Source organism: Peromyscus leucopus, chromosome 5 (assembly GCF_004664715.2).
Source record: "Peromyscus leucopus breed LL Stock chromosome 5, UCI_PerLeu_2.1, whole genome shotgun sequence".
Classification (NCBI taxonomy): domain Eukaryota; kingdom Metazoa; phylum Chordata; class Mammalia; order Rodentia; family Cricetidae; genus Peromyscus; species Peromyscus leucopus.
The window spans coordinates 28,536,651-28,564,644 of NC_051067.1; the positions used below are offsets into that span (position 1 = coordinate 28,536,651).

Here is a 27,994-nt window from a genome sequence, read left to right on the forward strand (position 1 = left end):
TAATTTAGGAAATAGTCTTATCAAAAAAAACAGTCGAAGCTAGTATATTACATTCAATTTAAGGGCCATGTATTGAATTCTCCATTGACTTATAATTAGGATTCTCCACCTTAGTACCATAGAGTATTTATGATTTTTTAATGGAGAAGGGAATGGACCCAGAGCATCGCACATGGTAGGTGTCTCAGGTTCCTATTGCTGTGATAAGACACTATGGCTAAAATCAACCTGTGGAGGAAAAGGTTTATTTGACTTACAGGAACTCAAGACAGGAACCTGAAGGCAGGAACTGAAGCAGAATCCATGAAGGAGTGCTGCTTACACACTGAATTGCTCTTCATGGTTTGCTCAGTCTCTTTTCTTACACACCCCAGGACTACCTGCCAAGGGGTGGCACTGCCCACTATAGGCTGGGCCCTCCTACCTCAATCATCAATTAAGAGAATGCCCCATAGTCATGCCTACACACTACTGATGGGGCCATTGTCTTCTTTTTAAATGACTCTAGCTGTGTCAAGATGACCAAATGAACAAACAAACAAACACAACCAATACACTAGACAATGCTCTGTGATGGAGTCACACCCTCAGTCCTCACATTTTTGTACCACCTAGTTTTCTAAGGTGGTAGCCATTACAGGCTGCTTGGCAGATCTCTGGACTCTACCTTCCATATCCCAGTAGAAGTACACAGCATTAGGGAGGAAGAGGCAGGTATGGATTTCTGAGTTCCAGGCCAGCCTGTTGCACAAGCAAGTTCCAGGACAGCAAGGGCTACACAGAGAAACCCTTTCTTGAAAAACCAAAACCAAAAATAAACCAACAAACAAAAAGAAACCCAACACACACACACACACACACACACACACACACACACACACACACACACACTTGTGTATGTATGACTTTGTCAACTTGACATAGCCTAGAATCACCTGGGAAGAGAGCCTGTATGAGGGACTGTCTATTTGTGGCTGGCCTGAAGGCCTGTCTGTGGAGGATTGCCTTAACTGACTTAATTGGGGTGGGAAGACCCAACCTGAATGGAGGTGGCACCATTTCAAGGGCTGGGCCCTGAAACTGTATAGGAATAAAGAAAACTAGCTGAGCAGGCAAACAAGTAAGCATGTGTTCTTTTCTTTCTGCTCTTGGCTGCAGATGTGATGTGACCAGCTGTTTGAAGTTCCTGTCACTCCAGCTCCCCTGCAATCATACAGCTATGTACTAACTAAACCCTTTCTCCCTTAAGTTACTCTCTGTCAGCGTGTTTTATCAGAGCAAGAGAGATGAAATTAGGACAATATGTTACGAACAGCTCCACTCTGTCTTACTTTTTCCTTGTGTGGAAATGTTTAACTTTTTAGTACAGTCCAGTTTATGTGTATGCATATTTAATCCCTCGTCCTTTTGGGGAATTCTTTAAGAAATTGTCTCCTACTTTAAGGACATAAACACAGTACTCTATATGTCTAAACGTTTTAATGTTTGATTGGGATATTTGTTTTTAATCCTACAGAAGTCCTTTTTCTTGTTTTTCTCAGTGGGGTTTTATTCTTTCTTTCAGGCTGGCCTGGAAATCACAATTCTGCTTCTCTAGTCCTAGAATTGTAGGAGTGAGCTACCATGCTTGGATCCATCTGGAGTTTTTTCCTGTGTGCATTGTAAGGTAAGGACCACCTGTATCTCTCAACCTCACTACAACCCATGGGGTAGATGTGATTCTTCACAGATTGAATAGCCAGAGCTTAGATAGAAAGAGTTCCAGTCCAGCCGGGCCACAGAGCCTCTCTCTCATCTTTCTTTCTCTCCCCACTTCTCTCTTGCATCCTTGTTGTTAGAGCCTCAAGTGCCTCTAGGCTCATGAGGGAAGGGAGAATATGTGGTTAACTCACTTGCGTTCTGGTGTGAAAGTTCAGGTCCACTTTGCACAGGTGTACAGAGTTGAACATGAAAAGGTGTTCCTTTTGGCTTCCCACAACCCATTTATCCGCCCCAGAGGTAACCACAGCTGACAGTTTCCCGGATATAGATTTTGTAATATTGTTGTGGACATGGAGCATAAAACAGAATTCACAGCGATTGGTCATTTTGTAGATGTCTGCAGTCTTCTGAGTTACATGTTCCAAAGAGGAGGACTATTGTCCTTGATTTCTTTCCACTCCCAAAGAAGTTGCTAGGTGACCTTTCAAACCTCACCAGCAGGCCACCAAACCAGCCCTGCAGCCACCTCCCCTCCACCCACACTGACCTATATATAAGCAGACACCAGAAAAGATGTGGGCGGATTCCCCTGGAGCAGGTAGCCTTCTAGGATAATGCTTCTTCTGTCCCCAGGGGCTTGTGGGTAGAATCTAGGAGGTCTGTGGACAGGGATAGGAATGGATTCCCATTTTCAGTATCCTCTGGGCGGAATTCAGCCTTCTCCTTCAGTTATGAATTCAGTCAACCAGTTGTAGCAGCATTAGCAACAGCTGCTGCAACTTTGTCACCAAGAGAAACCACAGGTGTTTTCCCATCACACTCAGTTGTGGGCATCTTAAAATATCACTTAAATTCATTCTTAGAATTACTGCTGGACCTTGGTACATCGTGGGATGAAGAAGGAACACATGAGTGAAAAAAGCAGGACAGGGAAGGACAAACAGGTCCAAACGGAAATAGTCAAACACAGGAAGCAGAGAGTGGGAGGGCGGGAGCTGCTGGGGTGGGGCAGGGGGCTGCAGGGAGACCCTGGCAGTACTGGTCAATGAGTACAGAGGTTCGCTTATGTTAGGTGAATCTGCTGCACAACACGTTAACAACACGCCATTGTATACTTAGGACATGGCTAAGAGGTTGCCCTTGTGTTAAGTGTCCTCCTAATAAGGAAGGAAGGAAGTAAGGAAGGAAGGAAGCGATGACGAAGGTTGAAGGCTACTTTGGAAGGCAATGAATATATTTATGACGTAGATTCTAAGGGTGTTTTATGAGTAGGCACTCTTCAAGACACACTAAAACATTCACATAAAATATAATATATGTCTTATACATATTAAAGATATGTAGCCTTTTACAAGCCAACTGCACCTCACTGAAATAGCTTAATAAAATGTACTATTATTAAAGTACACATTTTAAAAATGATTTTGATAATTGTATCTCAGGAACAATTGTGTCCTTGGTAGTCATGTACACTTTGTTTTGTAAACTTTAGAAAGTTTTTCTGAGAAGGGTCCATGTTACCTGACAGCCAAAGGCATCCAAACACAAAAAACTCCAGAGGGAGTGTCTGTGGGATGGCTGCTTCCCTTACAGATGACCCTCAATCTTTAATGGCTCAACTTGTATGGGTTTGTCTTTTTTGTTTTGTTGTGTTTTTTTCCTTAACTATAGGGTGAGAGTCTTGGAAGTATGATTTTGGGTCTTCTCCCTGGCTAGTAACATGAAGGCTGATGCTCTCTGGCAACGCTGGGTCACAGTTTCTTGTCAGCATTGCAGTCACAAGGAGGAAGTTACTCAAGTTCCACCATGTGTCATGGGGTAGGTTAGGTGAACTACTGCATTGACTACTCACAATACCTTCAAGTTATGATGATGTGTGGTTGAGGGAACCATAAACCATATCCAGTAGAAAAATACCTGTGCCTCAAACCAAGCCCAAAACAGACAAGGAGACAGTGGTCTTTTGGTCTTGATGGCTGTTTGTTAAGATGCAAGGACTTGGAAATGTATTCTGTCACAGCCACTGTTAGAGCAGCAACATGTTCCTAGAGAGGCAGGTCTATACTCTCCATACTCTTAGTTAAGGGGTCAGTGTGAACCCATAAGATGGTCTCTGCTTTTCATCTGGAGAACACAGAATGCCAAAGCTTTGCTTGAGTAACCCATCCCATCGGGTGAAGAGGAAACAGCTCCTGTTTTCCTCATCTGCAGTATCCTGATGAAGAATGTGCTGCTGGTTGTGAGTTCTCAAAGATGCCAGCGTTGGTGCGGACCCCCTCCAGCTGGGACTCACATGGGTGAGCAGGAGCCTGGGAGTGGGATGTCACAGGGAAGATCCAGACAACAATCTTTCTCGAGGGACCCTCCTAGAAATCAGCCCCAGCTGTTGGGGCTGGAGCCATATTCCTTAAGGATTCTTCTAATCTTCCCACCCTCCTTTCTCCCAATTCAACCCAAGAGGGATCAACAGGCTACAGAGAGAGAAAGAGAAGCATAATGAAAAAAAAAAAAAAGATGGGCAAAGAATTCTTCTCTTTAAAAAAAACATAGAAACAATCCCTTGGTCACATGTAGAGCTTGAGATAGGGCAGGGGAAGAATCAGAAGAAATATAAAATGAATCTTTGACTTAGCCTTTTGAATATTTAAACACCTGAAATGGAATCTCAATGCTCCGAATGTAGGTGATTTTAAAACTGAGTCCCTAAAGAGCTAGCTACTCAGCACAAGGAGACAAGAAGTAGCCAGAAATTGGAGATATGGATGCAGGGCTCGAAAGAAAACATAAAGCCATTTGAGGTGTTCACACAACAGTTTGGACTGTGCATTTGTTCATTGCTCTGGCTGTCTGTTTTTCTTTATGAATTAATTTTTAAATACAATTAATTTTTTTACGATATATATATATACATACATACATATATATATATATATATATATATATTTTTTTTTTTTTTTTCCCGGAGCTGAGGACTGAACTCAGGGCCTTGTGCGTGCTAGGCAAGCGCTCTACCACTGAGCTAAATCCCCAACCCCCACAATTTGCCATGCCATGTCAGGCAGACATCTTCTACCCCAAGATCAGACTTGCCCATGTGGCCAGGAAAGCACATGTACCTGGCAGGTGTCATCATAAAGATGTTCCCGTTCCTCTTGAAGCGTGCAGGGTTCAGCGTTAGTTGAACTCGGCTGGCTGTTGCTCAGGCCCTGTGGGAGGAGAAGGGAAGAGGGCGCACTTGAGTCCCTGGGCTAGTCACTCACTGGGAATCTGTGTACTAGCCGGGAGGGAAGACCAAGCTGAACAGAGCATGGGGAGCTGTGTTAGCACTCCTCAGTTCTGGTCTACAGTCTGGACAACAGTGAAAGGCTGACATCCATCCTCAGGTGGCTGCGGCCTACGGCCCGGGCATAGGTGAATTTCCTGATGGTTCTTGGAGGATCTGAGGCAGCTTTTTATCGCTCTTACCTACCTGTCTCGCCATCACTTTGCAGTGCTTGTGCATAGTGGCACGATGTGGTAATCCACCATTCCTGTCCACAGTTTTTCTTCATAACTTTTCACTTTATTCAAAATTAAAGAGATGCTGAGAATTTTTCCAACTTCAAATCACCCCTAGATATTACCATAAAATTTTGATATTTAAATTTATTGCCATTTAGTAGCTCACACATCCAAGAGACCATGAAAGGATTCTGTATAGTAGATTGCCACCCACCCCCCAAAGTTAAAACAATTACTTCCTCACTGCTTATGTAAGTTAGCACTACCTTGAATGTTTTTCTGTATTTTGCTGGAGGTAGTATTCCCAGGACTATTTTGTTGGTCCACAGCAGAAGGATAGAAGACAGACGGGACCCCTGGCTCAGCTCCTGGAGTTCTCACCATGAAAATTTGATCCTGATGGTCCTTTTCAAAGGCATGCTAGTCACTTAGGCTGTTTAATACACTTGCATCCTTTAATACTGTGAGAAGGATTTATATCTTGACTACTCCTAAAGATGAGACTAGAGCAGAAGCCTATGATTTATGTGAACACTTCATGTGTAAAAGACCTGGAGGCTTTAGTTAACGACAAGATTTATATAAGCTGAAAGTGTTAAGTGGCTTTGAAAAGACAAATATAGACATTGAATGAATTACCAGAAGTGGAACATTCCAAACACAGGCAACATCAGCAAGGCAGTATTCCTACTACAGCCAAAGAACATACTTAATGCTGATCACCATGAAACAGAGAAATCTGAGTTCCATGCCCACATGCAGACACACAGTGGAAGAAAGTATCAACCTCGTGCACAGTCTCATTGCTCCAAAGTGCCATGCTTGCCAGGCGGTGGTGGAGCATGCCTTTAATCCTGGCAGGCAGATCTCTGAGTTCAAGGCCTGCCTTTTCTACAGAGTGAGTTCTAGGACAGCTAGAGCTATTACAAAACAAACAACAAAACAACAACAACAACAAAACAACAACAACAAAACAACCCCCTCCAAAAGAACAGAGTGCCACACTTAACAAATTTTTTGGGGGGAAGGGCGATGACTTCTTAGTACATTTGCCAAGAGAGTGAAAAATTAACAGGCACACTGACTGAATAAAGAGAGGAATCAGGTTAGGATGGTGGCATCAGGAGTGTGAGACCCCACCGTGGAAAAGGCGGTCAGAGGAGTTCATCTGTTTGGCGTACTCCAGAGACACCATTAGTTGTAGCAGAGACGGGAACTGCAGAAGGGATGCTGAAGGGAAGTCTTCTGAAATTCATCTGATGCTTCTTGGAGGCATTTCCTTCCTTGTTCTCTTTTGCAGTTTGTCTCCATCCCAACCCTCCAGACAGTGGAGAGTTTCTATATAAACTATGTCACTGTCCTCAAGAGAGATGACAGCTCCATTGTCTCTAGGATGCCTACTAAAGTTAGTACGCATATCATTCACTCCTGCGTGATCTGCTACTGTATTCTTTCATTTGATTTCTTTTTTTTGAGAGCGGGTATCTCAGGCTGGCCTTGAATTTGGTACGTAGCTGCAGATGACCTTGAATTTCTGATTCTCTAGCTTCTGCATCTAGAGTGCTGGGATAATAGGCATGCACAAGCATGCCCTGTTTAATGTGGTGCTGGGGATGGAATCCTTAGCTTTGTGTGCTAACCAAGCACTTTACTAACCTGGGCCAGATCCCTAGCAACTGATCTTTCATTTCTAGTCCCATCTCCAGCCAGATCGCCAATGACGATGTGATACGTGCAGAGGACCTCCTCAGAGAGCACGTTTCTCTCTGCAGTGTATACTTCTGAGCTCCTTCCTCTTACAGGGCCCAAGACTAGACCAACCGTCCTCGCCTTCAGCAGCAGTTGACTTCATTTTTAATTCTTCACTCCTTCCCAGGGTGGCTTAGCAAGGTCTCAGCAGTCCGCATTGGGTGAGAGCTCTGCCTGGACTTTAAACTCCTTAAATCAACAGCGTTGTTGTTTTTCTCATTTGTTTTGGCTTTGGAGACACTGTCCTCCATCCCCGCACGGACAAACTATTACAAACTGTGCCAGCCATTTGACTACCTATTACAGGGAAGGGTGAGCAGGAGATGTACAATCCATGTGTTTCCTTGACTCTCTGCTTTGGACCGGCAGTAGCTTATGAGCAATGCTTTAAGATAGACTAAGCAAGAAGACATTTGGTGCCAGCAGTAAAAATGTTAAGCTTTGCCTTTCCAAAGATTTTTTTCCTTCCCTGTTTTGGAGGTCTATAAATCATATTGTCTAGTTACAGAATCTTAGGGAAACATGGAGTCCACCTCCTTGGCCAATTCTCTAGTTTATCTTCAGCAATGCATTTCATCTCAAGCTAGCTTCCCTGTGCCACCCCGATTCTGCCTTCAGGTTGTTATAGATTGTATGCCTTGCTCAAGTAACGTTGCTCAGTAGTTAAGGGTAGCTAATGGCTGTTGTTCTAGAGGACCTGGCTTTGATTCCCAGCACCTGCATGGTGGTCTACAACTGTCTGTGGCTCCAGTTCCAGGGGATCTGACACCCTCTTCTAGCCTCCTAGGACACCGGGCATGCACATGGGGCACAGACAAACATGCAGGCCAAACACCTACACACATAAACCAAAACAAAACAAAATAAAAATGTAAATTGCGCTTACTAGGGCAAAATAACTGGATGCTTTCAAATAGAGGACTCTTGAGACCTTTGCCTAGTTCAGGTTGTCTGCATTACTGTATTCACTCTTTAACCCAGTAGTCCAAAGGTGATTGTGGCTGGGAATGTAGCTTCATGGTAGAGCACTTCCCTATCATGAGCTAGAGGCCTGAGTGAGCCCTTTAACAACAACAACAACAAAAGGTGATTGAATTACTCTTTTTTTAAATGATAGATTTCTGATTTCTTGAGGGATTGACCTTCAGTATTTTGATATATGAGAAGACTTGTTAGATTTCATGTCTAAGCAGACAAATATTCATTTCCTCCTATGAAACAATGAAGAATCTAGGCGGTGATCCCAGCCTGTCTGAGCTTTAGATGTGGCAGAGGTCTGGGGAAGTGGCAGGGTCTGGAAATACAGATGTGAGTTTTGTACTCCTATTAGGTAAACAGTTTAGATATTAACAGGCTTGAAAGTCATGGAGGATAGACCCCTTCTCCCTCAATCAGCAGCTTGTAAAATCAGGAACTGCAAGTGTTGGACTCTCACCACTGGTCAAAGAAATGAGACCTGAAATTGTGTCTCTGGCTCTAGGTGAACATTCTGAACTGCTTGGAAGATCATGAGATTAGCTGTCTAGCTGGAGGCTATCTGGTAAGAAACAGAGAGTACCATTGTCCACTCCCTTAAGAGTGAATCCAAATGGTTCTGTCAATCACCTGGACAGGAAGGCACCTCTCAGGGAAAGCTCTGTTCTAGAGACTCAATAGTATAGAGCCTACCTAAAATATAGGTCAACATAATGGTCTCTCTGGCCATTGGCCACTCTTACTCTGTGAGTGTATGTTCTTTTCACTTTTCACCAAACTCTACCTTGGACACTCTGTTGTGTGTCTTGTCTGAATTCTTTCAAGAGACCATGATGGCCCGGGAGCAGAGCAGAGGCCAGCTTGATTGAGATCCAGGTGACACACCCAGTGCCACATGTTGACTTTACTGTCTGTTCGTGACTGTGAGCCTTGAAGGTATTCTGAGTGAGAACAGGCTGTCAGGTTATCTTTAGGACCTTTAACCCAGGCTGTGCCCCAGCACCAAGGAGAGCCTGTTCTAGAAAATTCCATTCAGCAATCAAGATGTTACAGAAGAGACATTTGTGTTCTGGGGATTTTAAGTCACTCCTGTTGTCCTGGCCATTCTGTGGTGTCATTTATGGATCTGCATGTCTGACTAGTGTATGGGAATGAGGAGGCATACAAGAGTCACTAAAAAAAAAATGTGTCTTGAATTGGATTGCCCCTAAGAGGAGGTGGAGAGAGCAGGAAGAAAAGCAGCAGCTTGGGAGGGGGTTGCTAGGAAATAAACCGACCAGGCTAGGTACGTGTATGTTTGTGCTAAACTAAAAGATTTCAATAGATTACTTCAAGGTTGCTTTGGAGGAAACTCATCTTCATATTTCAAAAGGCTGTTTCACCCTGAGCCCTGACAAGCACAGAAGGGACCCTGATCCATACCTCTCTGAAGAATGCTCCCAGGCCTCTTTACAATCAGAAGCAGCCGGCTTCCCTGGCCGGCATGCTGCAGGCTTTCTAGAATTCCTTGACAAGTCTTCAGGGACAGTGGCTTTCTCTTTAATGAGCAGGAGCCTGAGACTTCCGGTCAAGAGTGAAGGAGAAACTTCGGTTGAGGGACCTTGAAATTGTTTTGTTGCAGGTTTCCCAGTGCCTGGCTCTTACCATCTCTATCCACGTTTCGGTTCAGCCAATAGTCTGAACTCAGAACCTTGAAGCACAAAATGTTGCAGAGCCATTTCCTCCCTATTCACATGTTTCTTTCTGGAGGGAGGAGAAAAGTTCAGGTAGTGTACGAGACTCTGAAAGCTCAGAGAGTCCCATGGTCACATACCGTATAGGAAGTAACAGTTGCTAGGGGAAAGGAGACTGTCTTGTGGCCCGAGCTGCCTATAAATTATGCAGGAAGCTCAAGGTATGCAGCTTCAGTGATTCATCACCTGAGCTGGGCTTTCCAGCCACGCAGCTGTGTTTGAGCCACCCATACCCTTGTAAGTAACCTTAACACACTCACTGGTTCTCCACTCACTAGACTCGGGAGCCATCATTTCTTTGGTCTGTTGTTGGTGCCCTATCTAGGGTGAACGGATGCTTGTTCACATCCCCCCCAGGAGAAGACACATAAGAGATAACTGGAAATGATTTAGAACTGGGAAGGATGGAGCAGAAAGACTGGGCATGAGGAAGGTGGCAACAGACTTCGTGAGTCCTGTGTAAGAGCTGAGCTTCTGAGAGAGCCCAGGGCCCAAGACGAGGTGGTGGACCAAAGGGCTGAGGCAAAGTCCAACTATGCAGAGAAGCTTCAGGGGCTGTTTGGCTGGGCAGTGGATCAGACTGTGTCTAATCATACACAGACAAGCCTCATTTGACTGGGTGTGTCCAGAGATGAGGGAGGTAACCCACTCTTGGTTACTTCATGTGTGTGAAGTGATAACACTCTGCGGAGAAGCTGTCTAATTCAAGAAGACAGACCTCTCTCTCTCTCTCTCTCTCTCTCTCTCTCTCTCTCTCTCTCTCTCTCTCTCCCTCTCTCCCTCTCCCTCTCCACATATAATTGAATTCTAAAGCAAGGAGTAACTCTAAAAATCCATATTTATTAGCCATCTCAAGTATGACCCATCTAAGCAAAAAATGGCTTCTGTCGCACTAAGCTGGCCGCCAGAAGCCTGGAAGAGAGGGAGGACCAGGCTGTAAATGTGGAAAAGTCTGGTAACACAGAAGAGAGCGCCAGCGGGACTGAAAGCAACCCATCCGAAAACCACAGACACAGAAAAAAGTCAACATACCATTTGTCACTGGTTCACCGCCTGCCTCTGCTAAATAGCATTCACTGAGGACATTAAACCCCCAGGTGGCCGCTGAAATCCTCGGCAAACACTGTATTTTATTGTGGTGGTGACCCGCCCTGGAGGGCAGCTGGAAGCAGTTTGTGAGTGAAAATTCAAAAGAGAATCCACGTCTACTCAGAGCTTATGTTAAACACCATTTCAAATGGAGTTACTTGAAATTTCTCCTTTCATTTGAGCTGAAGGGAGGGGGGTGGAACAGAAATGGGTGGGTGGTGGAAACACGTGGCTTGGGAAAAAGCCAGTCATATTTGGTTAGAGTGGTGTCAAGCAGGATGATTTGGTTGCTATCCTCAGGGTCTGGGTTCATTCATACTCCCTACAACAGGTGGCTCAAGCCTGTGAAGGGATTTTATTGCAAATCTGCTTGGCACAGACAAGGAGTTTGATTTATGGCGTCCACAAGGAACTGGTGGCCGTGTTCTCCCACTAAGATCCCTCAGCTGCCCTCACCTCAGAGCATGTCACTTTCTGCTTTGGATTCCATGACAAATAATCGGCAGCCAAGACAAACCAGGCTTCATAGCAACTCCACTATAGAATACTCAGGTTGTGCCAGCTCGTCCCGTGGATTTGCAAGTGGCTCCTGTGTGTCAAGGAGTCAGAGATGAACGGATGTATGTGCAAGTTCTATTGTATTGTGTGGAAAACCTATCTTTCTCCAGACTTGTCTTACTAGATATAGATAGCTCACTCACTTAGTAAGCTGGTTGGCCTTGAACTCACAGAGATCCTGCCTACTTCTTCCTCCTGATTAAAGGTGTGTATTAATCACATCCTTTAGAAACACATTTCTTTCTCTTTCTTTTTCTTTTTCTTTTTCTCTTTTCTTTCTTCTTTCTTTCTTTCTTTCTTTCTTTCTTTCTTTCTTTCTTTCTTTCTTTCTCTTTCTTTCTCTCTTTCTTTCTCTTTCTTTCTCTCTCTCTTTCTTCTTTCTTTCTTTCTCTCTCTCTTTTTCTTCTTTTTGTGTTTTGTTTTGTTTTTCGAGACAGGGTTTCTCTGTAGCTTTGGGGCCTATCCTGGAACTCACTTTGTAGATCAGGCTGGCCTCGAACTCACAGAGATCCAACTGGCTCTGCCTCCCGAGTGCTGGGATTAAAGGAGTGTGCACCACTGCCCAGCTTCTTTTTCTTTCTTCTTCCTTCCTTCCTTCCTTCCTTCCTTCCTTCCTTCCTTCCTTCCTTCCTTCCTTCCTTCTGTTTTTTTTTTTTTGACAGAGTTCCTCTGAGTAGCCCTGGTTGTCCTGGAACTCACTTTGTAGACCAGGCCAGCCACGAACTTGGAGATTGCCTGCCTCTTCCTCTCTGAGTGCTAGGATTAAAGGTGTGTGCCACCACTATCTGGCTGAAACACATTTCTTCCTTTTTTTTTTTTTTTTTTCCAGAGACAGGGTTTCTCAGTGTAGTTTTGGTGCCTGTCCTGGATCTTGCTCTATAGACCAGGCTGACCTTGCATTCACAGAGATCCACCTGGCTCTGCCTCCCGAGTGCTGGGGTTAAAGGCATGCACCTCCTGGCCTGAAACACATTTCTTAAATTACTAACACTAAAATTACTAAACATAAATTTCTGAAACAAGATGCAGACACACTAGAGCAGTGATCTGTGGTGGTATTCTAATTGTACTGAAATGTGATTTTGATTGTATGTTAATAAATGAAGTTGCCCGGGGGTCAGAGCTATTAGAGCCATAGACAGAATGTGGCGGTGGTGGCACACACCTTTAATCCCATAGATCTCTGTGTGTTCAGGGATACAGCCAGCATTGGAGACATACGCCTTTAAGACCTAGGGGGCTGTACATTCAGACAGTGACGAGGTAGTCACGTGTTTGGGTTTACAACCAATGAGAAGGCAGAATGACTAGAAAAAAAAAATGACTTACACACAGGAAATAGCTCTCTTTCGGGAAGCTGGGACAGCAGGAGGAAGGGTGAGATTTTAGCTCTGAGCTCTGACCTCTTGGCTTTCTCTTTTACATTGTTTCTGTGTTTCTTATTTAATAAGACGGTTGGTTACATCTACAGTGATCCTCAACATGTGGGTCGCAAACCCTTTGTGGGGTCACACTTTTCACAGGTATGAAATGCATACCAGATATCCTGTATATCAGACATTTACATTACAATTCATAACTGTAGCAAAAGTACAGTTATGCAGTAGCAGTGAAAATATTTTATGGTTGGGGTCACAACAACGTGAGGAACTGTGTATTAAAGGATCGCAGCGTTAGGAAGGCTGAGCACCACTGCAGTGGTGGTGGCAGGAGATTGGGATTTAGAGGGTATTTGGTGTGGGGTAGTATTTGGGAATTATATTCATCTGGTAACAGTCTCCGAGTTACTGTTATTATCTTCATTTTACAAGGAAAGAAATGGAGCTTCAGAGCAACTTGCTCAAAATCATGCTGCACATGAAAACATGGTCATTCTATGAACTGTTAGCTGCTGCAATGCAGGAATGCCTGTGGAGATGCAGTGCTGGGATGCTTGTGGAGATACAGTGCTGGGATGCTTGTGGAGATGGTTATGTTTAACAAGGACTTTAGAGCAGCAACTGGGCAGATGCCCACAGATCAATCTAACAATGCCAGCTCCTCACTGCAGAAAGGACATGTGATTGGAATTATACAGGACAGGAACGAATACAGGACTCACCTAAGGCTCAACCATGCAACTATAGAGACAACTAGGATGACTGAATAATGTCCTAGTTATATAAAATCAGGTGGATTAAATATGGTTTGTGCCTTACAAAACGCATCGAAATTCATCGCTGCTGTGAGATATCAAGAGGTGGGACCTCTGAGACTTGATTAGGGCTCTGCCCTTTTACTAATCAGCTTTCTGTTGCTATAACAAATACCCAAGGTGTCTTTGAGGTAATCAGCATATGAAAAGGTTTATTCTGGCTCACAGTTTCAGTGATTTCAAGACCAACTGAAATCATGGACCAGGAGTGTAAAGTTCCAAGCACAGGTAACTCCCAGCAAGGCAGGATTCCCACTATAGCCAAAGAGCATGCGTATGGTTCAAAGTCCTGACAATTGACCAAAGCAAGGCTCGTCTAGCCAACTGTTGAAAACACACAAGGAAGAATAGAATAACAATGCTACTCATGACCTAACCACTCCAGAGGCACTCATTCAGCATTGGCTTTTAAATACCCCTCATCTTTGAGCACCTGGCCTGTGCATTGGGATGCTGACAGATGTGGGGCTTGAACCAGCTTCCCTCCCTCTGCCTTCAGGATTTGGCCAATGGGAGGCACTGGTGCACATCTGGGCTTTGCCTCCCTGTTGGCTTATGGTGAGTTCAAGGTGGACAACCTTCCCTGACTCTTCAGGTGCACATGGCTCCCCCACCTATTCAGCATACCATAATTCTCTCCATCTGTCTTTCCCCTGACACTGCCCAAGGCCTTTGTAAATTGCCTCTTTATGAAACTTTCCTACAGTTACCCAGTTTGACCAAACTGATTGTCTGTCTCCTTCCTGGACCCTGACCGACGCCTGTCAGCACAGTGCGCTCTACACAGTACAGCATCCAATAAAGGCTCGTGGAGGGCAGTCAAATGTGACGCTTTGCCATCATATGTCATTTGGATTGTTGAGGGGTGACCAATGGCCCCAGTCTTGGTATGTGGGTGGGTTCTTCAGACTCAGGGCTTTCTGCTGCAACATAAACTCTCTTTTAAACTTTTCATTGGATTTTAGGACAATTATCTATTTCAAAATAGATTTCTATGTTTGTATTTAAGCTACAGTCATTGTGCGGTAACACAATCTTCTGATCTATAATGAAATCTGTGTCTGAATGTGTTAAAGTAAACTGCTGTGAAGCCAACAGAGCACGTATTGTCATGTTGTGTTCAGTCTGAGTCTGTTGTCTCTCTAGGGAAGTCACCCAAGGAACACACACTGCGGCAGAACGAGATGAATAGATGCTTCTTAGGAGGTTTTGCATGGAGAGCAGCAAGCGCCTCACCATGACAAACAACAGCTAGTGTAAAAACCAACCAACCAACCAAACAAACAAACCCCCAAATAGCCTTTAGGCATAGTTTCTTGTTTCCCCCTTCCTGCAGAGTATTATCCCAAGAATGGAAGAAGATGTTTACATGCTATGAAGAGCATACTGTATTGCTTGGTGTTACTAACTCCATTTGTTGATATATTTTAATCCCTAGGAGGCAGATCAATTAGAAAGAAAAGGGAACAGTACTCAGTAAAGCTAATATTTTGAGAAGCAATCCTTATTTACACTGTGCTAACAGTTGGAATACAGCATGTTTTATTTTTTTATCATTATAAATATGTTTATTAAATGACAATATTAATGCTTATCATATTGCGTTAGTAAATAGGCTGCCTGGGAGGAGGAAACCTAATTAGGGTGGAAATCCACCATAATCTGAATGCTTTCCAATTCAGTGAAGTATTTTCCAGTGGGAGAGTTTCTGAGTACACTCTCTAGGAAGACAGGATTTACAATGTCTTCCTTTCTTCTGACATTTAATATCAGTTTTTCTGATCAAGTTCTGCTCTTCATATCCACACAACCTCCTAAAATTTGGACAAGTTATTGAAAAGAAATTAGTAATATTTTTCTATGGTAAAAAACAATGTAGTCGTGGCTGTCCTGGAACTCACAGAGTCCACCTGCCTCTTTGCCTCAGGAGTGTTGAGATCAAGGCTTATCACCACACACTGGTGTGGCAGCTTAAGTGTAATTGACCCCTACGAGCACATAGGGAGTGGTCCTGTTTAGGAGGTACGGCTTTGTTACAGTAGGTATGGCCTTGTTCGCAGAAATGTCACCATGGGGGCAGGATTTGAGGTCTCATATATGCTCCTGTTGCCTTCAGATCAAGATGTGATAACTCTCAGCTCCTTCTCCAGCACCATGTCTGCCTGCATGCTGCCTTGCTTCCCACCACGATAATAATGGACTAAACCTCTGAAACTGTAAGTGAGCCACCCTGTGGTCCTGGTATCTTTTCACAGCAATAGAAACCCTAAACTAAGACAACCAATTTTTTTTTTTTAAATCGAAGATTTGATAACTTCAACTTTCTCAGGGAAGTTCTTCTTTGCATTATCTTTCCACCCTTTAGGCAATAAAACACTATTTGTGAAAATGGTTATTGCTAGTATTACTTTCCAACTGTAATATACTGTAAAGATGTATGATTTAGGTGCAATGGCATATGCCTGTAATCTAGCACCCTGGCAAGTAGAGGCAGGAGGGTTAGAAATTCAAAGTCAGCCTAGGTGTGATGGTTAGAATAACCTGGGAGGCTAAGCCTCTGGGTAATGCCAGTGGGAGATTACTCAGATTATGTTAATGGAGACTGGAAGGCCCACCCATTGTAGGTGGTACCATTCTGTGGCTGAGATCCTGGACTCAGAAAGAGAAAGAGAATCGAATAGCAGCATGCATTCATTGCTGTCTTTTGATTGCATACTTGATGTGTCTAGACAAGCTCCTGCTGCCTTTATTTCCCACCAGAATAGACTATACCTTGAATTGGGTACTAAAACAAGTCCTATCTCCCATAGGTTGTTCATTGAGAGTATTTTTAAAGCCGCAACAAGAGACTAAGACACCAGGCTACATTAGACCCTGTCTCTGAAATCAACAAGCAAATGAAGGACATGGTGGAAAACTGATTTAGTTCATTTTAACAAGCATCTATTGAATGTCTACTAGGTGTAATGGGGAATTCACAATGAGAAGACATTTATTTGCATATCAAACTGTTAAAAAAAACCCAGAATGCCCCAAGATAGAAGGATTGCTATGAAATTTAGATCAGTTTGGGCTATATAGTGAGTACTAGGCCAGCTTAGTCTAGTAGCAAGGCCCTATTTTAAAACACAGGCTGCTGGGTGCTGGTGGTAATCCCATCAACTGGGAGGCAGAGGCAGGTGGATCTCTGTGAGTCTGATCTGGAGGTTGTCTTGATAACTGATAACTGATGTGGGCAGCACCATTCCTTGGGAGATGGTCTTGGGCTGTGTACGAAAGCTAAGTTTGAGTCTGCGAGTGAGCCAGCAAGCAGTGTTCCTCCATGGTTTTTTTGTTCCAGCTTGCGTTCTTTCCCTGACTTCCCTCAATAGTGGACTGTGACTTGGATGTGTAAGTCAAATACATTCCTCCCCTAATGCTTTTGGTTATTTTTTAAAACCACAGCAGCAGAGAGGAAACTAGAACAACCAGAGGTATGAGAACATGGAATACGATGCTAGGGTCCTCATGAAGCTCTCTTTGACTTCTGTGGCTTGCCCTCATGGGTGCTTTGCCAGCTAAGTTTGTGATGGCAATGATAAAGATGACAGTGCAATTGGCTTAACATGAGTGGACTAAGGTAACCATGGGGATATAATCCTCAGTGTCCTTAACCAAGGAAATGGACCACAGAAAAGAATGCCAACCATTGGGGAGAATTTGGTCCAAACCTGAGTTTGCTTTAGGAGCACAAGGAACTTACGTTGGAAATGAAAATCCTGGTGACCATTTGAATGAAAGATGACTTATGAATGATTCACATCTCCCATGCAGATGGACAGATTTTAACTCATAATACTTTCTCCTTGGCAACAGTGGTCTGATTTGAAGTGCATTAGTTAAACACCATGCCCACATTCTATCTTACTCTCTTCATGGTGCCATTATGTGGCTCGGTAAATAATTTTCATCTTCATAATAGATCATGACTCTAAAATCTATAAAGGAAAATCTCCCGATGACTAAAAGTAACTATGGTCACCTCAGGCATTTGTTGGGGGGGGGGGCGGTCAAGATAGGGAAATGTGTGAGAAGTATTTCATTAGAGATGTAGTCAAACCTTAAACCGCTTGACTTTTAGCTAAGGAGAATATGTTAATTCCGTTAATCACATCTCTTTGGACCTATAATCCACTGCTATAGATTTGGACTAGGGAGAGATGCCAGAGGCAGGCACAGGGACACATGCAGTGATGTCCCTGTCATAGCATTATCTAAATCCACAAGGATGAGAGTATCGAGTGTGGTGACCTGCAGGTATCCAAATAATTACTCAGATGTCAGGATGACTATGAGCTATTATTCAGTACAAAAGTAATACCAAAAGTTACATATAATGTAATCTGATATTTGTTTTTAAAAACATGCTAGTGAAGACAGAGTTGATATGCGGCTATTAATTTGTATTAATTCCATAGAAAAGTTAGGTAGCATAAACTTTATTATAATCTGGGCAGTAGAAATATAAATTTACTCTACTTTTACTTATTTTTTTGTGGGGATATAGACTTTCAAAAAATGTTAAATGAGGTGGAGGCAGGATGACCAGGTATTCAAAGTCTAAATCCTTGGACTACTTAAGATGCTGCCTCAAAACAAACAGACAGACAGACAAACCCTACCACCAACAGATCACAACAACAAAAACCCCAACAAAGCTGGGCACAGTGGCACTTTAGCCTTTAGTCTCAGCTCTAGGGAGGTAGAAGTAGGTGGACCTCTGAGAATTCAAGTCTAGCCTGGGCTACATAAAGAGTTCTAGGCTAGCTAGGGCAACTTAGTAAGACCCAGTCTCAACAAACAAGTAAAAACCGCAAACCAAACCAAAAAAACTTCTCAAGTACCAAAAGAAAGGTTTAGGAATTTTAAGATGAAAGAAACTGCAACTATTGCCTTTGAAATGAGAACAACAATAACATTCAAAGCGCTTTCATTTCCAACACTGAAACGCAACTTGGCCTAACAGAAAGCCCTGCTTTAATGTGCCTGGAGTGGGTCCGCGGCAGCAACAAGTGACTTGGCTGAGGAGTTAAGAGGCTCTGGAAGCGGCAGCAGCTGAAATATGAGTGAGGGACAAGGGATGTGAGACAGCCCCTCTGAAATGTGGTGTCAACTCCTCTCTACTCATCCTTCTTCCTGGTCTCTGTCTGAGGCTCTTAAAGCTTGCCTCTGCCTGTACTTGAGAACATGCTTGACTTCACATTTGTCATGCTCATCTCTGGCCTGATGGAATCTAATCACCTCATTAGATCTTACCAGGTTTTGTCCCTCTCAAGGAGTAGCTATTTTATGTCATCCGTAGAGCATTGATTGGATCATGTAATTCTGTCGGCAGAAGAAAACCCCAGCCTGGAGTCTCTGTGTCTTCTCCCTTGTCTATCCACCTGAACCCCAAGTTCCGAGATGCTGATATGCAACAAATGCAAAAGAACTGAGACGCATTTCCAGGCTGCTGGCTCTGGTGTCACCCTGACTTGTTAGGTGTTTCTTAGCAGTGAAGAAAAGCCTTTTTTTCATTCTCTCTTGCTCTGCCAGGAATCCAGGTGTCCCCTTAGTGAAGCTCAGCTAGATGAATGAGTGTAGCCTTTTCTGGCACTTGTAAACACAGGGTGTAGGATGCACTATCTTTCACCTGGAGGAAGTGGAAAGTGGAACCCAGCCAAGTATTTCTCAGGTCATCAAAAGTTATTTAAAAAAGCAATAGAAGAGACGAAAGGAGCCACTGTGCTGAAACGGAAGTCCTGCCAAAAAAACTTATTAATTTAGAGAAGCCAGGTGGGAGGAGAGAGAAAAGGGAAGGAGAGGCATGCTTCCCGGGGAGCAGGCGCTGTGAATAGAATACGCTACTGCGGTGTGGCTGTGGAGTGCCTCCAAGCTTGTGTTGTACAGGGTCTCACTAGGCACCAGTATAATCACTATACCGGGGAGAGCTGATAATTCTTCCCTGCTTTCCAAGAACCGGTTAAGCTCTTGGTTGGTCTTACCATTGTTTCTCTTCAGGGAGAAGTTTCTGGAAGGCCTATGTATTTCCGGCTTGTATTCTTTCTTTCCCCCCAGGCTGGCCCGTGATCTGCCTGGAATGCCATATAATCCTTCTGGGGTCTCTGTTCTCTGCTCACCACCTGCAATGACAATCCCAACAGGAGGAATTTACTAGAGTAGATGGGAAACCAAGGCTCACAAAAGCTCACAGAGTACCTGTAGGTACTTTCCCAGGACTTTATTCAATCTGACAGCCAGCCAGCCCTCTGTGCCTTGCTTGGGAAGCAGTAAATATCATTTAGCACCAAGTCAAAGCAATAGCCCATTAAAAATGACAGAGGAAAAAACAATGGTTAAAGTTGTCAAACTTACTCTTTTTTGCTACAATAGAAGCTGATTTCTTGGTTCTTTGCAGTTTATCAACATCTATTACAATATATGAAAGAGTGAGCTACAATGGTTGGAAGGCTATCATTCCTAGCCACTGTGTCACACAAGAATGATTCCAGCTCCTCCTGCCCTCTCTTAGAAAGCACTCTACAGTTTAGCTACCCTTGGCCCCCTGTTCCTCTCTTTACCTTCTGTGACAGATTGGAGGATACAGATGGACAAGGAGATGTTCCTGTCCCCAAGTGGCCTATAGCCTAGCAGAGAGATAGACACACAACCAACATCTTATTTGGAAGGATAGAAAGTGCAGACGGAGTGAGCTATTCAGACAGAGGCAGAAAGTGATGCATTGCTAGGGAGCTGGGAGGAAGAAGCAGGAGCTGTTTGCAGAAAGTGGGTGGTGGTTTGGCATCAGAGATGGTGTCGCAGTCTATGTCCTTTGGGATTTATTTTGGAAAAATAAAACTGAGGCCATTCCCCTTGCTTTGAGACACAGAAATGAAAAGCGAGCCCAGCGCATGAATGACCTTCTACATCACTTTGATTTAATATCAATTACATTTTTCCTGGAATCTGAGAGAATGCTCAAGGGATCGAAAAGCTGAGGAAGCCGGCAGCTGGAGGAGAGACAACCGGACTATCTGGGGACTCCACGGTGTCAGTGAGATCTTTGATGTCCTAAACCACAATTTCTTTTCACGTTTATTGATGATTGATTATTTGTGTGTGCGCCTGCACACATGGAGTCAGTTCTTTTCGGGGATAACTTTTAGGGTCACAGACAAACGGGGGGATGATACCACGTCGTCAGAGTCCACACCACACTCCTCCAGCAAACCTCAGGTGAGGCCTGCAAAAGAATTCCACCCACTGGCTGTGATGGCTATTTTTGGTTGTCAACTTGACTATATCTGGAATGAACCACAATCCAGAAATGGAGGGCACACTCTGTAAGAGATTTTTTTCTGATTGATTTGAAGTGGATGACTCCATTTCTGGTCTGGATCTTTGATCTGAATCTCGAGGCAAGAAGACACACACCCTTAGTATAGCTCTTGAGGCAGAAGAACATATGCCTTTAATCCTGGATCTTGAGGGAGGAAGATACATTTTTTTTTAATCTGGGCCATACCTTCTGCTGGAAGACTGTATAAGGACAGAGAAGGAAGCTTTTGCTCTGTGCCTGCTTGCCTTTGCCTTGCTAGCACATCCCTTCCTTCACCGGCATTGGAGCCTGCTTCTTTAGGATTCTAGCATATAGAGAAGACCAGTTGAGACATCCAGCCATGTGGATGGAGCTACTACTGGATTCTTGGACTTTCTATTCACAGTCAGTCACTGTTAGGCCAGCTTTAAGTCATTCCAATAAATCCCCTTTATGTATATATAAAGGGGGGGGAGAAAGAGAGAGAGAGAGAGAGAGAGAGAGAGAGAGAGAGAGAGAGAGAGAGAGAGAGAGAGAGAGAAAGACTCATTTTATAAGTTCTTTTACTCTAGAGAGCCCTAATACACTGACTAGTTTAGAAAGACCTCAGTTTCCCCAGTTGTCTGGGTTGATAACAGCAATCTTGATGTACCATCTCAGTTGAGGCTCTGCCTCACTGAGTATAAGACAAGTTAAAACCACTTCAGAAATGGGAGACGTTTTCACCTTTGTGTCTTAAAAGCAAGAGGAATGGCCTGTTTTATTTGTCTAAAATAAATCCCCAAAGGCGTAGACTTCGACACCGTCTCTGATGCTAAGCCACCCACTGCTGCGCAAACAGCAGAGCTCGTTCCCGATTCCCTGGACACGTTCTGTATTTCCAGGTCACAGTCTGGCTCTCCCCCAGGCCAGCCCATGCTCTGCCTAAAATATCATAGCATCGTTCTGGGGTCTCTACTCTCTGCCCGCCACCTTCACCGACAATCCCGATGGGAAGAAGACTACAGTGGGTGGGAATTCACTATAGTGTCAGTCCTTCAGGATCTGACTCTCGGCTTCTATGATGAGCCTTCCCGGGATCAAACTCAGGCTGTCAGGCCTGACAGCAAGCACCCTTACCCACTGAGCCACTGTGCTAGCCCCGAACCACAATTTTTAGATCTTAGATCTATGAGAGTGTAGTTTATAATAGAGTACACTGAGCACTGCATATAGATTCCCGAATATTCATGACAACCTTGTGAACAATGTTCTTTTTCTTTCTTTTTCTTTCTTTCTTTCTTTCTTTCTTTCTTTCTTTCTTTCTTTCTTTCTTTCTTTCTTTCTTTCTTTCTTCTCTCTTCTTCTTTCTCTTTCTCTTTTTTTCTTTCTTTTTTTCTTTCTTCCTTTTAGCTAAGACCAAATTTTATTTGAAATCTCAGTGTTTTCATATTATTGTTCAATTTTAAGGTCAAGTTTTCACTTCATTAATTTATAAATTCACTTGCATTCAACCCCTAGATTGGCTTTATCTAATGTGAAAATTATTAATAAATAAATATAATTATATATGCTTATCTGGCTTTTCAGTGAATGTTACCTCTTTTCTCACTTTTTAAAAATTTATTCTGTGTGTCTTTCACATCATACATCTTGATCCCATTCATTTCTCTGTTCTTTTGCATCTACCCTCCACCCTTGTAACTCCCTCACCCCCAAATAAAACAAAATTTAATGAAAAAAAGGGAAAAAAATAAAAATCTCTTCATGGAAGCTGCGGTGTGACACAGTGAGTCACACAAAACCTCTTTGTCCATACATCTTTACTTGCAAGTGTTCACTGCAAAGAGGTCATTGGTCTGGTTTGGGGCCTCTGGTTTCTACTACTCTGTTGATGCTGAACCCTCACCAGGACTCTTCTTGGATGTTCTGTTGTTGCCCTCTGTTGTGAAGATCCTGCAGCTTTGAGTCTGCAGATCAGGCCCCTTCACGTGCTCCAGCAGATCATAGATGGGGTGGATGTTGGGGCGGGTCAAGTCATAACCCTGGTTCTAGTCTTGGGCAGCTGCAGGGTCGGTCAGCCCACCAGGTGAACAATATTCTTCAATGAGTCTTTATAGATGAGATGCTTAGCTCAAAGAGGCTAACTTTTCCCGTGTAGTGGTAGAGCTGGGACTTGAGCTCAGACACCCTGCTGTTGTTATTCTCTGTACCCTGTTGAAAACTGATTGGAGAAATGGCATCTGAAACATAATGCCTGGCTTAAACATTCTGAAGGAGCTATAGAGTGTCAAGGATGTGGATCCTGAAGTTATTCCAGCAGGAGCCCAAGTGCTAGCTTCACACCTCCCCTCTGATAACTGACCTCACTCTCCAACCTGAGAGGGTACATCAAGATTGCTGTTGTCAACACAGGCAACTGGGCAAACTGAGGTCTTTCTAAATCAGGGTAGTGTGTGGAATTCTCTTGCAGGTCTTGCCTGAGGTTTGCTGGTGGAGTGTGGTATAACACTGAAGACATAACACCATCTCCGTGTTTGTCCAGGAGCCCATAATGAGCTCCACATGAATGGTAGCTGGTCTTCCACATCAGTTTGATTTAGCATCAGTGCCACAGCAGTAATGTGCTAGTCCCAACCACACATGTCCTAAGCATGTGTGAAAGGACACGCTAGCAAATGCAAGCCACTCTTATTAGCCAGAGAGTTACATGGCAGCATTTTATTGGTGGGATATTTGTGTTTCGTCAAGCATGATTTAAGCAAAACAAACAAGTTGTAGAATTTTTCATCTGCACTCAATTTTTTTCCATACTTAGTTTTAAAATTACATAATAGTGGAATACCTACTCAATTTCTTGAAGTTCAAATGACACACATCAAAAGCCTTTAATCACTCCATGGTAGAAGTTGACTCACTGTCAGATGCTGGGTAGAGATGACAAAGGGACAAATTGTCCCTTGATGCTTGGAAATTATCCATGCATCTTTTCATCTTGAAGTGGCAATCTTTCCTCTGGCCTGGAAGTTCAAGAACCCTCCTCAGGGTGCTTCTTGAGAAAACATGACTGGAAATCATGAGTTCAAGGACTTAGGTGCATGCAGAGAGAAACACCAGATTTCTGGAGGGAGTTTCCAATTCTCTTCTCCCTGTGGGCTCAGTGACCTTATTCCCACTTCTGATTGTAAATGAAACTTGTCATGTTCAAGGGGGCCATTTGCTTGAATCTCCCCTGACCTCACTTGGTAGATGTGAAATGAATCATAGTCACAGAGCTCAGGTCACACATACTCAGAGCATGGCAGACCTAGGAAGAAAGATGCCTTCAGCACTGAGTTCTCATGGCTTGACTCACTCTAGCCAAGGAGCTGCAATGACTTTCCTTGCTCTCTCTTCATATTTCTTTGGAGCCATTTTGGATTTTAAATCCTTTGGCTGTAACTCTAACCCTTGTTCTCTCAGGGAAATGAAGAGTGAATGGTTCCAGGTGGCAGGATGTGTAAATATGTGTGACAAGGAGGGCATGAGAATTTGCAGTAGGCAACTGTCCTGGTCACAAGTGTCCTCCAGTTAAGCCCGGGGAGAAGGCTGGACCTGCTGCACAGGGCTGCCCTGGGCTAGCACGTGCCTCAGATGGGGACAGCAGTCACGTGTGTGACTCATCTCTTTCTGTCTTCCTCACTTCCTCTTACCTTCTCTGAGGACTCTGTAAGCAGTCTAGTCCAAAAAGAAATTGAGGGGAATTCCTGGCACTTCTGCATTATGTGGGTACAGAGATCATTCTAATGCCACCAAGGGAAATGAGGCATCTGAGACATAATTGCAGGAGTTTAGGACTCTGATCCTCACATTGCATGCCGGGATTCCCAGGACCATTGCTCAGAGCTGATCCATCAGGAGCAGAGACCAAGCTTCTCCAGGAGCACCTGTGTCTTCCTGCCTTCAGGCTGACACTAGAGTTTATTTTGTGCAAATTGGTGGCCCCAGGGTCTGCTTCTGCTGATCCGCTGGTTTTTGGTTTTCTTTTATACTTCCCTGCCTTCCTGGGTCTCCACTGCCCTCCCTGGTCAGTTTAGAGGCACACTTAAACGTCAGTCAGTCTTAGATGTAGAAGTCAGTTTCAAGTTCAAAATTGTTTCCCGCCCATACATACAAAGGATGTTCTTTGTGGAAAGATATTCAGACAACGGTCTCTGCATCTGAGTTTTCCTGTATGCTGTAATTTTACTATGTTAAGTTAAAACCTTCCTTTTTGAAAAAAAGGAAAGGAGAAGTGCTATGGATGTTTTCTTATATTTTTGGTTGTGAGCCTAGCCTTTAACAGCTGAGCCATCTCTCCAGCCCGCTATGGATGTTTTCTATGCTGTGAATGTGTTGCTCTGATTGGCTAATAAATAAAGTACTGATTGGCCAGTAACCAGGCAGGAAGTAGAGGCGGGACAAAGAGAGAGGAGAATGCTGGGGACAGGAAGGCTGAGTCAGGAGACACTGCCAGCCGCTTCCACCATGAGAAACAAGATGTAAGAGCCATGTGGCAACTTATAGATTAATAGAAATGGGTTAATTTAAGATATAAGAACGAGATGGCAAGAAGCTTGAGCCATTAGGCCAAACAGTTTAAATACTATAAGCATCTGTGTGTTTATTGAGTCTGAGTGGCTGCCAGCCCCAGGTGGGACTGGAGAAAACTCCAGCTACAGTGGTTCTATGCCAATCATCAGGCTCCCTCATCACATACTTCCCGTGAGTGATCCGTTAATGGGAAGGACAGAGTTTTCAGAGCACAAAGTGAGAAACAAGATCTGTCTCCCCTGAAGGAGAGTCTGAAGAGAGAACAGGGAAGACAGCTGGTCATGACTGAACCTTGGGAGTCAGTTCTCTCCTTCCACCACATGGGTCTCAGTGATCAAACTTAGGTCATCACGCTTGGTGGCAAGCACCTTCACTCACTGAGCCATCTTGCTGGCCCTGGGAGCAGAGTCTCTTCTACCTTCTTTCTGACAGTCACCAGGTGTGTGACCTCTAGTAAGTCACAGGCTTCCTCTTTATGTCATTTCTTCATCTGCCACAGGAGAGAGTGGGGTCAAAGGGCCTCTTCTAGGGAACTATTCAGTTAGCACCCACCTCCTTCGTTGAGAGGGATAAGGGACCAGTGGGGGAAGAAGGGAAGAGGATTTTTGATCAGTAAGAACTCTGTGATCTTGGAGAGAAGAAGCACATGGACCAAAGTTGATTAAGATCATTGGGGTTGTGTCAATGAAAATAGATAGCTTCATTTTTTTTCTCATTTTATAAAAATTGTTATTTACCTTCTCTTTCTTTTGTAGCATATAGTTGTTGTATAACTAGAAAGTTTATATATATATATATATATATATATATATGTATATATATATATAGTGTGTGTGTGTGTGTGTGTGTGTGTGTGTGTGTGCATGTGTGTGTGCAGGTGCATGCTAGTGCCAGAGGAGGCAAGAAGAGCACAGCATATCCTCTGGAGCTGAAGTTATAGGCAGTTTGTGAGCCACTCAACATGCTTGCTGGGAACACAATTCGGTTCCTCTGGAAAAGCAGCAAGTGCTTTTAACTGCTGAGCCACCTCTCTAGCTTCTAGTCATTTTATTTTATTTTTCAAAAAGATACAGTCTCATGTATTCCATGCTGGCCTCCAGGATGGCTTTGCATGTCTGACCCTCCTGCTTCCACCATTTAAGAACTGACATTATAGGCATGCATCCCTACACCTGGTTTATGTGGTACTAGATATTGAACCCAGGGCTTTGTGCATGCTAGGCAAGCACTCTACCCACTGAGCTACATGCCCCCAGCCACATTGGAAATTTTGATGTATAGGATGTAATGGTTAAGTTTGGCAGTCAATTTGACGGGGTTGAGACATGCTGAGGAGGTTAACAAAACCCCTGGTTCAAGAGATGCTTAGCTCATGAAGACCCTGGCCTACTTACTCCATTGATGGCGGAAACCTACTATACTATTAGGAGGCAGTGGAAGTGTGGAAGGTAGTAGTCGGAGCAAGTAAATCCTGGGGGTTGGTTTTGGGAGGAGGTCTAAGCATAGTCTCTTCTTCCTCTATTCCTTTCCTTTTTCTTTTCATCCCTCTGTCTCCTTTTGTAGCTTATTTGGATGTGATAAGGGAATGAAATAAAACAGTTTATTTCATAGCTTAAAGTGTTCAAAGAACAGCAGGTATGGTGGCCCATGCTTTCACACTAGCTCTTTGGAGACAGAGCTCTGTGAATTCGAGGGTAGAGAGTTCTAGGATAGTCAGGACTACCTAGAGAGACTCTGTCTTCAAAACCAAAACAAGAAATATATAAATAGTAGAAAGCAATATAATCTTGAACTATGTCAAAGAAATAAGAAAATACATAAATTAACTATTATAGTTGGAAGCAGAAAGCAGTTTAATCTTAACTATATCAAATAAATAAGAAAATATATAAATTAGCTATTATAGTTGGAAGTAGCTTAGTAAACATCTCTAAGAATTATAGATCAACTAGAAATAAAAATAGCATGGATATTTGCTGAACATACAACAAAATATATGTATATCCCAAATAAAAATAGAATTCTTACCCAACATTTATAATAGCCATGTATTAAGCCATAAAAGAAGCTCCAATAAAGTCCAAAGATGTAATCCCATTTGACAGTGTTTTTCAATTAACAATGTTATGGAATTAACATTTTTGAAAAGATGCCTAAAAGAAAATCCTATTTATTTAGAAGCTAGATAACACATTGTTAAATAACATCCAGTCTAAAAAATACTTAGAACTAAAATACTACATATTAGAATTTGTGTAACACCCCTGAAGCAGTACTTAAAGGCAAACCATAACTATAATTCACTAATGAATGATAAAAGTTAAGAATTTGGACCGAGCAGTGGTGGCACATGCCTTTAATCCTAGTACTTGGGAGGCAGAGCCAGGTGGATCTATGTGAGTTTGAGGCCAGCCTGGTCCACAGAGCGAGATCCAGGACAGGCACCAAAGCTACACAGAGAAACCCTGTCTCTAAAAAATAATTAAAAAAAAAAGTTAAAAATTGGGGCTGGAGATGGCTCTGTGGTTAAAAACACTGGCTACTCTTGTAGAAGATTCAGGTTAGGTTCCCAGATCCACATTGTGGTTCAAAACCATCAGTAGCTCC

The 27,994-nt window shown here is 43.4% G+C and overlaps 1 protein-coding gene across 2 annotated transcripts in view; it reads right to left on the minus strand.

Moving 5' to 3' along the window:
* The window catches only part of Cdyl (chromodomain Y like), a 225,444-nt gene that overhangs the window by 193,354 nt on the left and 4,096 nt on the right, over positions 1 to 27,994 (minus strand). The window contains exons 2-3 of one of the 2 annotated variants that reach the window (XM_037205798.1): positions 19,524 to 19,661; positions 4,818 to 4,907 (exon numbers count right to left, since the gene is read on the minus strand). In XM_037205798.1, the coding sequence (XP_037061693.1) occupies positions 4,818 to 4,907; positions 19,524 to 19,526 (93 nt within the window). In that variant the 5' untranslated portion in view covers positions 19,527 to 19,661. Of the gene's footprint in view, positions 1 to 4,817; positions 4,908 to 5,170; positions 5,219 to 19,523; positions 19,662 to 27,994 lie in introns of those variants that run through there. The other variant, XM_037205797.1, reaches the window with a different exon arrangement.